Source organism: Paraphaeosphaeria sporulosa, assembly GCF_001642045.1.
Source record: "Paraphaeosphaeria sporulosa strain AP3s5-JAC2a unplaced genomic scaffold CC84scaffold_2, whole genome shotgun sequence".
Taxonomy (NCBI): Eukaryota; Fungi; Ascomycota; class Dothideomycetes; order Pleosporales; family Didymosphaeriaceae; genus Paraphaeosphaeria; species Paraphaeosphaeria sporulosa.
Window position 1 is genome coordinate 4,475,990 of NW_017253361.1, and position 12,793 is coordinate 4,488,782.

Here is a 12,793-nt window from a genome sequence, read left to right on the forward strand (position 1 = left end):
AGTTAGTGGCGCGAGAGGAGGAGGACTGACGACGGAGGGACTTACTCGACTTGCCAGATGTCGCCGATGATCTGCTGGTGGATCTTCATGGTCCATCTATCCGTGATAGGATCGGTAGGTGTGGGCGAAGGGGGAGGGGGAGGTGGGGGTGCTTCCTCGCTCGTTGAAGGCGGGGGCGCTTCTACGGTCGTCGAGGACACCACAACCGTCGCCAGCGTCGTCAGTGTGAGCGTCGCAGACGCATTACTCGGACGTCCGTCTCCGTCCTCGGCTAGATCTGGATCTATCCTTCCTAGCAGCTCTTCAATCGCGTCCGCGCCATCCAAGATGGCCTGCGCGTCCCCTAGCGGCCTGCGTCCGTCCGGGCTGAGCGAAGGCGCAAGCGTGCAAGCTGGGTTGTCTTGCTTTGTCCGGATTTCGGATACTGTCGTAGGCACTGCGTCGCAGGCGATATCGGTGCGACACACGGTTGTCGTACATTCTGTGGTAAGCGTGGTATCTGGAGATGCCGTGCTAGCGATACAGGACGCTGTGCACTGCTCTGCTGTCTTGGGCTCATCGCAGTTTAGCTCTGGAGGTACCGTAGGTTCTGGCGCTTGTGTCGGATCTCCGCCTGTGGTGTCCGTCTTGGTGGGTTCGCCGCTGCCGGTATCGCTGGGCTGAGGAGGGTTCGATGGGTCTGGATCGGGACCTGGGGTGGGATTTGGGTTCGGATTTGGGTTGGGGTTCGGATTCGGATTGGGATTTGGGTTGGGGTTGGGGTTTGGATCATTTGGGTCGGATGGATTATCTGGATTGGATGGGTCGTCTGGAGTGTCTGGAGTGTCTGGAGTGTCTGGAATATCGGGAGTACCAGGAGTATCGGGAGTACCAGGAGTATCGGGAGTACCAGGAGTATCGGGAGTATCTGGAGTATTAGGGTCTGGAGTATTAGGGTCTGGAGTATTAGGGTCTGGAGTATTAGGGTCTGGAGTATTAGGGTCTGGAGTATCGGGAGTACTAGGAGTATCGGGAGTACTAGGAGTATCGGGAATATCAGGATTGTTCGGATCTGGGTTACCAGGCGCTGGAGGATCTGGATTCGGCGGAGGGCCTGGCGGTGCCAAAGTGATCGGTACCGGTACAATCACTCCACCAGCATCAGTCGAGCTCGAAGTCGAAACCACAGGCGTCGGAGTTCCAGGCGGCGGTGTTGCACCTCCTCCGGTGCCAGGTGGAGCAATAATTATATCCGTCGTACTGCCAGCTTGTGGACCAGGCGGTGTCACTGGCGGCCCGAGGAGTTGATTACGCCACCTACAGAACATCAGTCAAAATGTTGCCCTGAGACAAAAACCATCTCACCAGTATCCTTTGGGTTGGACAACCACGCTCACTGTAGGTGTAATGAGCAGCGCACCGCTATCAGTCTGCGTGATTGTCGTCTCGATGGTGGTTGTGACCGATAGCTGCGTCAAGTCTGTCCATACGAATGGGATCAGAGAGGAGGATATTCCATCGGGACCAGTGATTGCTGTAGGTCGAGGAAGAGAAGGATCAGTCGCGTAGCACGACTCGTCTGTACATACGAGGACGTCTGCGGCGGCAGCAAGTCCGGTGTACAGAAGGAGGGGCGAGACCTTCATGTTGGGAGGGCCTTGGCTGGCCAAATCAGGAGATGGTAGTCACAAAGAGCTTGACAGAAGATCGCAGTGACTATTTTGATGAGGAGCTAGGAACTGCGAGTTGATTTTTTGACTGTAGGGAATTCAACGGTATATAAATCGTGCTTGTGAGCCTTGAGCTGGTCATTCCCCATGTGAATATAGGAGGATTCGAAACGTGGCAATGCTTGCGAGACTCCCACCTCTCTGAGTATGGTCTTCACGACTTCTTGCCGCCGCCTAGCGTCACATAGTAATTTTCCAAATCCTCGAAAACTAATTTTACTAGATACGCTTCTGTAATTGGTAAAGTTCGATGATCTTCCCACCGAAAACCATGAATCGACCCACAGCCGAACGCACAGCCGAACCTGCAAGCAACATTGCGGCGACGCTGAACCCCAGATGTTTCGAAGTATTTCTACCGGGCACAGGCGTAAGCTGATTGGGGTGCAGCGGGAAAGAAACGTTCCGCAAATGCAGCCAATGAGGGTTGCTGTCAGCGTTGCCTCATGCGGCTCTTCTCGCCCCACGCGCCGCGTGGGGCCAGGATGCACGTGAGGTATACGTGCCGTCAGCGCGTTTCAAGTCGTAGACCTAGTATTTACGCGAGCATTTCGTATTTATGGTGGTGGGATATGTGATGTTACGGCACGTAGGGCGAACAGTCGGAGGTGGGGGATTGCGCTTTGAAAGTCTCTTTGGACACAGTACGAAACAAAATGTACTCAATTCAATCAGAGAGTTGAGCGAGCCGAATCTATTATTACGATATCTGTCTTGCAAGTCATGGTGGGCTGCTGAGCCTCAGTGAGTGAGCATTCTGAGCCCCAGAAGTTATTCGCATATAAGTTCATTTGGCTCCATTCAAAAGTAACTCATTAAGCATCGGACGCTGAATCCCCATCAATTTCTTTTGTTCATCTGGTTTCTACAAGACTCACAAGTCGAAAGCGAATATGGTATTCATAAGCCCTCAGCGAACTCTTCTTCTCTTTCTGACCGCAGGAATTTTTCAAACCAATGCATTTCCGGCTGATGGTGCTCCAAACTCACTATTGGTAAGTCTAATACTCCAACATCTCAGCTTCCACTGGTACATGATTTAATGAATCTTTCCTGATGACATGATCACTTAGCCAACATTTACTCTTCTTGGTGGAAATGGAGGCTCAGAGACAGGAAGATGCACCGGGACAGATCTTGAAAACCTGAAAGCATCCTACGAAGATATGTGCTTGATGGCACGTTCAGCCCGTGATGAGATCGATTTCCTCACCCAACAGGCTGCTCTGACTGAGGGTGATGGACCACCAAAGCCAGCAGACAATGCACAGGTTCCAGTCGACAATTGGAAGAGATGGCATCGAACCCGTGAAACCTATGTTTCACTATTCGGTGCAGATCCTTTTGTAAAGCGCGGTGACCCGCCCGGGCCCAAGAACCCTGGAGATTTTATTGATGGACATAAGAGATTTGTGAGGAGTAAGTATTCCAGTTACGATAGGATTCGCATGTCTCTCATCATGGTGCTAATAGCTCTATAGATTTCTACGATGATGTAGTCAATCAGTACTGTGGTGGAGCCCCTGCGCCGGACAAATCAACACTGGTGTGCACTGATGCAGATTTTAAATTCATCCAAGTTGGAAATGTAGATCCTGGTGATCCACAGGGTCGTAACATCGAAGTCACGAGTAAGTGCTTCGCCAGGTACTTTCAGAAGGAAGTCATGAACTCATTATTAGCAGATCCACAATGTACAAACATCGATGGTGTTTGGTATTCCCAGAACATGCCTCCAGGCAATCAATATGATAACCGCGCACCGCCAAGGGAATCTGGGGATGGTCCAGTGTGCGATGATCCAAACCACTTGGCGGTCGTGGTACGCAAATGGCGTGCTGTATTTTTCTGCAAAGATGTAAGTCTTGCTATTTCCGAGTTTTTTTACTTTCTTTCTATGATAGAGTCGTATCTCAATCCATCTCTAGGGCCTCGACACGAATGTTCACAAAGTCGTCACCATCCAGGACGTACGCGACAAGATCAAACCAGCAAGTAGGAGGTACAAGAAGCTGGAGGACCATGAAATCGTTTTACAAGCTCTTACCATGGGTCAGCTAACGAGACTTGACGATGTTAAGAGGGTTGGCGGCGAGATCATGCCAGTGACTTGGCTACATGAGATGCATCATCTTCTAACTCGAAGTATGTCAAACGCTCTAATGCTGCCAATGCTTATATTCCAGCACAAAATATGAATGCTGATTTGTCTCTAGGTACTGACGAGAAAGCGGTAGATAAAACCGGAAATCGCATCCGAATCACAATAAACGAGTACAACTCGGCTACAAACCAATACGAAGATCATGAAGCCGATGAAAAAGCGTACGGTTACGACCTTGCTAGAGATCTAGCACTCCACAACCATGTCAACGCGATGGTGAATCCCGAGAATGTCGCTTTCTTTGGATTGGCCATGTTTTTCAGTGAATTTGATTGGTCGAGGGGTTTCGCTATGCCTTTGAAAGAGCCCAAGTGAAAGGACAAGAAAAGTATCTTTGGCGCAGTAGCGCAGACTGATCAAAGTGTCATGGTTTTAGACGGTGGTGTGGCTCATTAGATCTCGATCTCGGATCTCTTTCATATAACTGAATGTATTTCACATAAGGCGACAACTTTTACAGCCTTCTCTTTTGGTCTTCGACGACTTTTGTCTTTCGGCATCTGATGCAGCTTGCCTTGCAGCCATAATCTCGGCATCCGGCCAGAGCAAAGGGTAGTTAGCTTGCTGGGAGAACTCCCTGAAGTCAAAAGTGCTCTGCTTCACACTTGCACCCATAATCTTCAGCTTCTCCAGACGGCCCACGACCTCTACATCCCACCAATCACTTCTGATATTTGGATAATTCTTTGAAATGATCTCTTGCTCGGGATCTTTGACGCGTGCCATTGAATCAGAGTCTGACCAGTAGACAAGGAAGACAAACGCATGTATACCAGACTCATGATCGGAATCAATCAGTCCATAGAGCTTTTCAGTTCCCAAAATGACTTCCTTAATATCTTCCCAGGGACGATCTCGACCGGTGGTGCCGGAAACTTGATTATAAAGGAGCCATATGCAGTCCCGTCGGAGCATTGTCATCTCGTTCTTGATTGTTTCGTACAGCAACGTACTGGGTGGAGCTTCGATGGTAAAGATATCGCAGTGTCGCTCATACCATGGAAACAAACCACAGCGAATCCAGGTGTCATTGCTGTCTTGGCTCTGTATGTGACGGATGCGGGGTAAACATGTCAGAAATGGTGACAATGACTCGATGGACCTTGGCATGCCCTTAGCTGTCGATATAGCCATCTGGGAGTCGACTGATCTCCAGTTTTGAGATAACTTTCGCCCTCCAGGATGTCAGTATGCAGATAGCGTCTTTTATACCCCACGGACCTAGCTGGAAGCACACTTTGTTCCGAGACTCTATATCCGCTCCCCACTGTACCCACTCGGGCTTCTCTTCCTGCTGCAGATTGCTGAGACATCTTCTAAAAATTTCCTCTAGGTGTTCTGGTGGGAGGCCGCGCTCCGTAAATGGCGTTCCGAAGTCGAGCTCTATAATGGAGAAGATGGATCGAATCGGATCTTGTAGTCCTGGCTGAGACATAAGTTCGTGACTGATACCCCGAAGTAATTTGACAGAATGACTCTCGAAGGCTGTAGGTTATGGGAATTGACCTCGTGGAACATTCAAATAACGCGACTACAAAGGATCTAGTGCTTGCAGCAGGTTTGGGAACCACATCAAGCGATGCCACCTGTAATAGATACACCAATATGACTAAGAGATTTTCCCTGGGATGCTTTTTAGGGTCGTCTCACTCTGATACATGTTCAAAATAAGAACTGAGGGGAGTCGTCTCGCGGCGTGGAAGATGGGCGGCTATCTCGAACTATAAATAGCTCAGCGCGTGATTAACTCATCCCAGGATGCACGTGAGTACTATGCGCCGTCAGCGCGTTTCAAATATCTAAGGTGGTATTTACGTATGATCTTGTATTTATGGCGCGAAAATATGTGTCATTGCGGCACATAGGGCGGAGAGGTGGGATAGGAGTTTGCGCCTTGGGAATCTCTCCAGAGACAGTCCGAAACAACAGAGATCCAGATTCTCTAGGAACCACGATATCCCGGGCTATTCTTGAAATTCTGTCTTGGTAACTTTGGAATGCTGCTGAGCCTCAATGAACACTTCAGAGTGTCAGGAAGTTGAAGAAATAAAATCAGAAGTTCCATTCAATTCTAGGACACTATATACTAAAAGAGTTTCATTCCCACACATCAAATTAAAGAGTCCTCCAACTTGCGTCTACCGTCAACGAGGCTCCAGCTGGCTCAATTGCATAAGATGTTACTCACAAACTCAAAACGAGCCCTTGCTCTTTTCCTCACGGCAGGCGTGCTCCAAATTCAAGCATTTCCCCAAGACGGCGCCCCAAATTCTCTGCTCGTAAGCACTCCTTCCAGACTTTCTGGTGACCAAGCTGGCAAACAATCTGGTCTCATGATAACTAACAACACGGCCACAGCCAGCTTTCACTCTGATCGGCGGAAACGGTGGCGCGGAAACAGGAAGATGCACAGGTGCGAATCTCGACAACTTGAAGGCATCCTACGAGGATATGTGCTTGATGGCACAAAGAGCTCGAGACGAGATTGATTTCATTTTAGCACAGGCTGCTGCAACTCAAGGTGAAGGGCCACCTAGGCCCGATAAAGCCGCTGCTCAAGCAGACATCAACACCTGGCAGAGGTGGCATCGTGTACGCGGGACTTTTATTTCAATGTTTGGCCATGACGTCTTCGCGAAGCATGAAGATGCCACAGGCAATCCCAGCGATGTGCCGCCTGGTCAACCCAAGGGCTTCGCTAGGCAGCTTACGCGAGGTCAGTATATGACCTTAGAGAAGAACTAGATTTGCTGTCTCGAAGTGCTAAGATTTGTGCAGGCTTCTATGACCGGGTAGCGACAGAATTCTGTGGCGGTGTACCCACTCAGAAGTTGCTCTTGTGCACTGATGCAGACTTCAGATTCATCCCAATAGGAACAACGGATCCCGGCGATCCGCAAGGCCAGAACATCGAAACCACTCGTAAATAGTGCCACTTCTGCACCAAGAGAAGCTCATTACTGACTGTTCCTAGATCCACAGTGCAGAAACGTCGGTGGTGTTTGGTATTCGCCAAACATGCCCAATGATGGCCGACGATATGACGAAAGTCCACCGCCAAGACAGCCTGGAGAGCCGGTGGCATGTCATGGAAGCGGAGAAGACTCCTTGGCGGTCACAGTGCGGGCGTGGAATGCCATAGTCTTCTGTGATATAGTAAGTGTCCTCTAGTCGACCAACGGCGGTCTCTTGCTCACTTTGACTTCTCCTTTCAGGGCTTAGACACAACTGTTCATACAACCATCACCCTTCAGGATCTTCGTGGAACTATCGAACCAACAAGCAGACGTTACAGGAGAAAAGAAGATCGTAGCAACTTTCTACGGGGGATAACCACCGGCAGTGTGACAAAACTTGAGGACATCAAGAGGGACGGTGGTGAAATAATGCCTGTGACTTGGATGCATGAGTTAAATCACCTTCTGACGCGTAGTATGTAACCACCATGCCCAAAGCCTACTGGATGCTAACATATTTTCGCAGACAAGGATCAGCCTGCTCTCGACAAAGAAGGAAATCGTCTGAAGACAACAAGAAATGTCTGGAACGATGCTACCAACCAATATGAAGATGAGGTAGGCGATGACAAATCTTATGGATACGAGCTGGCCAGAAATCTTGCTATTCATGGCGGCGCGTCTGGGATGATCAATCCTGACAACATTGCTTTCTTCGCCTTGGCCATGTTTTTTGACGAATTTGATTGGTCGAGGGGTTTTGCAATGCCTCTGAAAGAGCCTTGATTTAGTAGCCGGCGGCCGCGTAAAACAAAACAGTAACAGTAACTGTACAGTAGCTGCGGAGATGTAAATGCTCTGAATTATTTTGTATACCTTATCTTTGGTTTCGGACGCCGCCGAAAAATCTTGTTTTGGATCCAGAGAAGCAGCCTCAACTGCCAGCTTTTGTTCAACCCCGGACTTGGAACGGTTCGCGCATGCCACGAATCTGGGACCCACCAGATCAAGGGATACTGGCCTTGAAAGGGCCTCAGTCTGAAGGTTCCCTGTCTCACCTGGGCACCTACATTCTCGAGTTTGGCGAAGCGTTCCAAAATTCCCGTCGTCCAACAGCGACTGTCAAGCTTTTGTTTGCGACTCCCTGTACTCTCTTGGCTGGGTTGCTTGAATGAATTCATGGACTCTAGACTTTTCCAAAAGAAAAGGAATATAAAAGTACACACCCCAGAGCCTAGATTGTAGTGGACCAATTTATTGCTGTGGTCTAGACCCAGGACCACCTGCTTGAAAACCCTCCAGGGACGATCTCCGTAAATATCGCCAATAAGTAACTGTTTACTGTCGCATCTCAACGTCAACATCTCCGTGTTGATTGTCTCATAAAACGCTCCAGTTGATGGAGATTCCACGATGAAAATATCGCAATGTATCTCTGCACACGGGAAGTCTGCGCAGGTTATCGGCTCGTTCCAGTCTGGACTCAGTACATGACGGATCTTGGGTTCAGATGCCAGGAACGGAGATAGCAGTTCCAGAGAACGAGGCATACCCTTCTCTTGCAACTCTGACATCGCGGCTTGTGACAAATTGTCTCTCTGACAAGTCCATAGCTTCCATCCTGGCGCAAAGAATCATCAGCTTCGTACGTTTGATTCTCAACTCTACACTGACCTATCATAATGTAGACTTGATCTGGGTCCGTCGACTCATCACCCCACACTATCCATTCGGGCTTCTCCTCCTCTTCCAGCTGGCTCAGGCACTTTTTGAAAGTTTCTTCAAGAAATTCTGGGGGACCCCGCTCGGTAAATGACTCTCCAAATTGGAGCTCGATGACAGAAAAGAAAGACTGGAGATGGTCTGGTAGCTTTGGCTGATACATGAGTCACAAGATCGTTCTGGCTTTAGCTTTCTGGGTACAAGAGCTTCCAGAGTCGTGCGCGACGAAATGAGTGCCACCTGGGATGCAGTCTGTTGGTGCGAAGGAGTGCGTCTGCGTGCTCATGGGCTGCATTAGTTTTCATTTGGAGTTGATATCGATAAAATCCGTAAGTGCTCGTTCTACGAGGTCGAGTCTGAGAAAGTCTCACTTCATGCGTGTTCAAAGAACAGAGAGGCGTGTTCTTGCGGCGTGTGAGGCGGGCGCTTAACTCTACCTATAAATACTACCTTAGCGTGTGGTAAACCTACCTGGGCTGATATGTTTGTATTCTTTCTCAACTGTTGGACTTTAATGACAGAGACACCCTACTATTCCTTTCTTACAAAAGCGTTTCGATCCACGAGATAATCTCTTCAATTCATATATATCGAATCCGCGCTACTCTTAGGGTCACTAAGTCTTTCTAACACGAGATCACGTGCACCACACAGCCCCAGCCTGCGACGTGGATCCATCGTTTCAGACCAAACAATTATTACGCGGGTCCAATAGAGCGCTTACCGGTATAGGCCATGTCCCGCCATCAAGCCGAAGACACTCCACATGACGTTACAGGCACCTGCTCCGGCCGGCAGTCTGTTTATTGAATGCTCCCACCAGGCGGCGATCGCACCATGCTGATTGCAAGCAGAGAGCACCTTCCCGCAGCAAACAACGCATGATCAGTTGGGCAGCACATTGTGCGGGGACGCGATCTCAGCCGGTTTCATGTGCCATGGACGATCTGTCGCTGTCTTCAGCTGCGACGCTCCATTGGATGTGCTCGCCCTTTCATGGTGTGGAGCGACGTGGAGCGACGTGGAGCTGAACCCTAGGGGGAAGGAGCCACGTCCGCGAAACCGGATACGGCCACGAGAGTCGAGCAAGCTACGTAGAGGCAGAGAGGCGCTCGCTGCACAAAGCGCCAGTGCGCATGAACTCAGGGCCATTTCTAACCCTCTGCTGTATTTGTTCTTGTTACTCGCATTCATTCCAGTCTTCGACACTATTGCGACTACAGAGCATATCGCTTCTTTGCGCCAAATCATCCAACCAGCATCATGTTCTTCCGATCTCTCGCTTGCGCCTCCCTCCTGCTTGCCGGTGCGACGGCGCAGGACACCGCACCCGTGAGCAGTGCAGTGCTCAGCGAGGCCACCGGTGCCTTGGAGAGTGTGCTGAGCAGTGTGATGGGCACCGGCGCGAGCAGTGCGGATGGCTTCATGACTATCCAGACATCGGTGCCGAGCAGTCTCGCGACTGATGGTGAGTCCTCTTCGGCATGCCTGGAGGTCTGCGTCGTCGAGCCTTGTACTCAATGTGTGCATTCGCGCCAGGCATGACTCGCATCGCTTCTAACATGCAACAGGCCCGTTGACGAACCCTCTGCGCACGACTGAAACGATCCCTCAACTTACCTTCTGCGACGGCGTCTACACAAACACACCTTGTGCATCGGCAACTGGACAAATGTCCATCCCGCAGGGAGAGACACCTGAGCCGACAAGCATGATCTCTACAAGTGTCCCGTCTGAGGAGAGCTCTTCCTCTGCATCTCAAGGCTCCTCCAGGACCGGAAGCGTAAGCCGGCCCGCCGCTACAAGCTCTGCATCTGGCTCCGTCCCTGAATCGACGCCGTCTGAGACGCCCGGCGCTGCTGCATCGGTTTTCAAGCGCGACGGAAACTTTGTCTGGGTGGCTGCACTCTCAGGTCTCTCTGCGACCCTGGGATTTGCCTTGACCCTGCTTTGAAGTGCCAAAATTCTCACAATCATTTCGCATCATCGACGGCGTTGGAAACGGTATGGAGTTCGGTCATATGCTCGAAACATGACAAAATTGATACTTGCATAATGTATATAACAAACAAAAACAGTATGTTTACAGTGCACCACGACGATGCACAAGGGCAATCTCCCGCGCGCCCCACGGCTCCGTAAATTTCCCGGTAGCCTAACGGCTGTACCCCAACGGCCCTGCATGTGCGACGGCTGGGTCCTTTTGAAGGCGTTCCTGTTTGCGATCGCGTTGACCAAGTTTGATTTTGTCGTGCCATCCTTCCGAGCGCATTAGTAGATCCAGTATCCAATCTCAGAGCCCGGGATGCTGCCAAGTACCGCGCCACAGCCTGGAGCGTCTAGGCTTGCGAAGTGACGTGCGCCAGGGCTATGCGCAAAGCTAGCCCGTATCCGCGTATCATGTACGCCTGTATACGACGATAGCCGCTCTCCGCGTCGCCTATACTTCTGCGAAGACGCCCTTCACGGCCGCTCTTTCTTGTTTGCACATTCACAGCCATGGCTGCCTCTAATCACAATGTACCGACGCCAGTCCCGTTTCCTCACCCAGATGCCACGCCTCCCCCGACGAGCGCCACGCCAACAACGCCGGTCGCAAAGCGATCGCGCACATCGACCAGTGCCTCTACCAATTCTGTTACGGGCCGTATTCGTACCGCGAGTATAAAAGCCATGGAGGCGTCACCTCCTCCGGGCATGTGGGCAGCCACAGGGAGCGTCACGGCGAAAGCGCCTACGCTGGCAGACATCAGGGGCGGTTCCTTTAGCGAGTCGGGGTGGCAGGACGGGCCGCAACGGATGAAAGCTGAGCGGAAGGGAAGTCAGGGCGAGGGCAACACTCGCGCAATACAAAGGCCGGGCAGCAACCTGCAGGGTCTGGTCGAGGTCGAGAGCATAGCACGACCGCCGATCAGCGCTACGAGGACAACATCGTCTGAAAAGCTCAGGTCGCACGGGGGACAGTCGGGCGTTGAACCATTCCCTGTGGTGACGGAGGAAGAAATGAACGCATATCCACAGCAAGAGAAAGGCCCCAGTGAGGACATATCACAAGCACCAAGCTCCGATACTACGAAGGAAGATCTCCAGGATGGATCGAGGATCAGAGAAAAGGGCAAATCGAGTAGCAAGGACAAGCACGAGGCAGAGCCGCAGCATGTACGTCAAATATTTAGCCCCTGCAATACACATCTAACATTGCGACAGTACGCCAACGGCTACCAGCCTCCGCCCAAACTCCCATGGACTACCTCAACCGTCATTGGACTGAAAGCGTTCTGGAAGTGGTTTCTCACGATTCCAGGCTTCCTAATCACACTATATGGTTTGAACGTGGTGGCATGGGGCGGCATGCTCTTCCTGCTCCTCTGCAACGCTGCACCCGCTATGTGCACCCCTACGTGCGACGACATACAATCTCCGCGACGAATATGGGTCGAGATCGACTCGCAGATCCTCAACGCACTGTTCTGTGTGACTGGCTTCGGGCTCGCACCGTGGAGGTTCCGCGACTTGTTTTGGTTGGGATACTGGCGGCTCGGCGGTGCGACGCGCAAACAGGTCGGCATGAGGAGGCTCGCAGGCATACATCGAGGGTGGTTTCGCCTTCCCGGCTCAGAGGATCTGCCGGAACACGCAGACGCTACGACTGTGGACCCGGAAGACCCCGCCGTGCCTATTCCCGTCGCAAAGATTCCCGACCCCCCGCCCACCGGTGTCCGCGCGCCGCCGACTCAGGGCTGGAAAATGGACTTTGTGGTGTGGATGAACGTGTGGAACACTTTCTTTCAGGTTGTGCTGTGTTTTTACATGTACCACTACAACCGGTACGATCGCCCATCTTGGGCAACGGGTCTTTTCGTCGCCCTGGGCTGCATTGTCGCAGGCCTAGGAGGCATCATGATGCACATCGAAGGCAAAGCCGTGAAGAAGGTCGAAGGCGTACCCATGCCAGAAGGTGGTTACCAAGTCGTGCCGGCAGACGCGGAAGCTCAGCCTCTTCAGGCTCAGGCTTCGAGGTAGCGCCACAGTAGAATTTCATCGCCACCGCCCACCACTTTTCGCCGCAGACTACCATGTCTGACTGTGACGCTTTCATTGGTCCGAGGCATGTCCCCAAGGTCTTGGCACAGGTCGCCTCTGAGGACGACGCCACCTTGAGGCTCTTCATACTACGCGTCTTTGTTTGCTTTCCTTCGTTAGATACCCAGATGCATGTATCCGTGTCTCATTACTACCAT

The 12,793-nt window shown here is 51.4% G+C and overlaps 8 protein-coding genes across 8 annotated transcripts; 4 read left to right on the top strand and 4 right to left on the bottom strand.

Annotated features, from left to right (window-relative positions):
* Positions 1-343: 343 nt before the first annotated feature.
* Positions 344-1,723, bottom strand: CC84DRAFT_1161718 (uncharacterized protein; the record flags this gene model as incomplete). The annotated part of the gene is made up of 1 exon (XM_018177816.1): positions 344-1,723. A coding segment is annotated over exon 1 (964 nt), but the record flags the coding sequence as incomplete, so codon positions are not given.
* An 879-nt stretch (positions 1,724-2,602) lies between these two features.
* Positions 2,603-4,188, top strand: CC84DRAFT_1173219 (uncharacterized protein; the record flags this gene model as incomplete). Its single annotated transcript, XM_018180017.1, has 6 exons — positions 2,603-2,704; positions 2,783-3,128; positions 3,191-3,340; positions 3,395-3,567; positions 3,638-3,854; positions 3,926-4,188. The coding sequence occupies 6 exons, from the start codon at positions 2,603-2,605 to the stop codon at positions 4,186-4,188; spliced, it is 1,251 nt and encodes a 416-aa protein (XP_018041259.1).
* Positions 4,189-4,308: 120 nt separating this feature from the next.
* On the bottom strand, positions 4,309-5,554 carry CC84DRAFT_1238099 (uncharacterized protein; the record flags this gene model as incomplete). The annotated part of the gene is made up of 2 exons (XM_018183923.1): positions 5,095-5,554; positions 4,309-5,048 (listed from the first exon to the last, which is right to left on the bottom strand). The coding sequence occupies exons 1-2, from the start codon at positions 5,306-5,308 to the stop codon at positions 4,309-4,311; spliced, it is 954 nt and encodes a 317-aa protein (XP_018041260.1). The 5' UTR covers positions 5,309-5,554.
* A 442-nt stretch (positions 5,555-5,996) lies between these two features.
* On the top strand, positions 5,997-7,019 carry CC84DRAFT_1161719 (uncharacterized protein). Its single transcript, XM_018177817.1, has one exon. It carries the CDS (start codon positions 6,334-6,336, stop codon positions 6,616-6,618), a length of 285 nt encoding a protein of 94 aa, XP_018041261.1. The 5' UTR covers positions 5,997-6,333; the 3' UTR covers positions 6,619-7,019.
* A 578-nt stretch (positions 7,020-7,597) lies between these two features.
* CC84DRAFT_497005 (uncharacterized protein) lies at positions 7,598-8,631 on the bottom strand. Its single transcript, XM_018186536.1, has 2 exons — positions 8,505-8,631; positions 7,598-8,443 (listed from the first exon to the last, which is right to left on the bottom strand). The coding sequence occupies exon 2, from the start codon at positions 8,402-8,404 to the stop codon at positions 7,694-7,696; it is 711 nt and encodes a 236-aa protein (XP_018041262.1). The 5' UTR covers positions 8,405-8,443; positions 8,505-8,631; the 3' UTR covers positions 7,598-7,693.
* A 750-nt stretch (positions 8,632-9,381) lies between these two features.
* On the bottom strand, positions 9,382-10,021 carry CC84DRAFT_1161720 (uncharacterized protein). The gene has a single exon (XM_018177818.1). It carries the CDS (start codon positions 9,702-9,704, stop codon positions 9,438-9,440), a length of 267 nt encoding a protein of 88 aa, XP_018041263.1. The 5' UTR covers positions 9,705-10,021; the 3' UTR covers positions 9,382-9,437.
* CC84DRAFT_1161721 (uncharacterized protein) lies at positions 9,961-10,821 on the top strand. The gene is made up of 2 exons (XM_018177819.1): positions 9,961-10,020; positions 10,124-10,821. The coding sequence occupies exons 1-2, from the start codon at positions 9,978-9,980 to the stop codon at positions 10,504-10,506; spliced, it is 426 nt and encodes a 141-aa protein (XP_018041264.1). The 5' UTR covers positions 9,961-9,977; the 3' UTR covers positions 10,507-10,821.
* Positions 10,822-11,051: 230 nt separating this feature from the next.
* Positions 11,052-12,575, top strand: CC84DRAFT_1083880 (uncharacterized protein; the record flags this gene model as incomplete). The annotated part of the gene is made up of 2 exons (XM_018174026.1): positions 11,052-11,711; positions 11,760-12,575. 2 exons carry the CDS (start codon positions 11,052-11,054, stop codon positions 12,573-12,575), a joined length of 1,476 nt encoding a protein of 491 aa, XP_018041265.1.
* Positions 12,576-12,793: the final 218 nt, after the last annotated feature.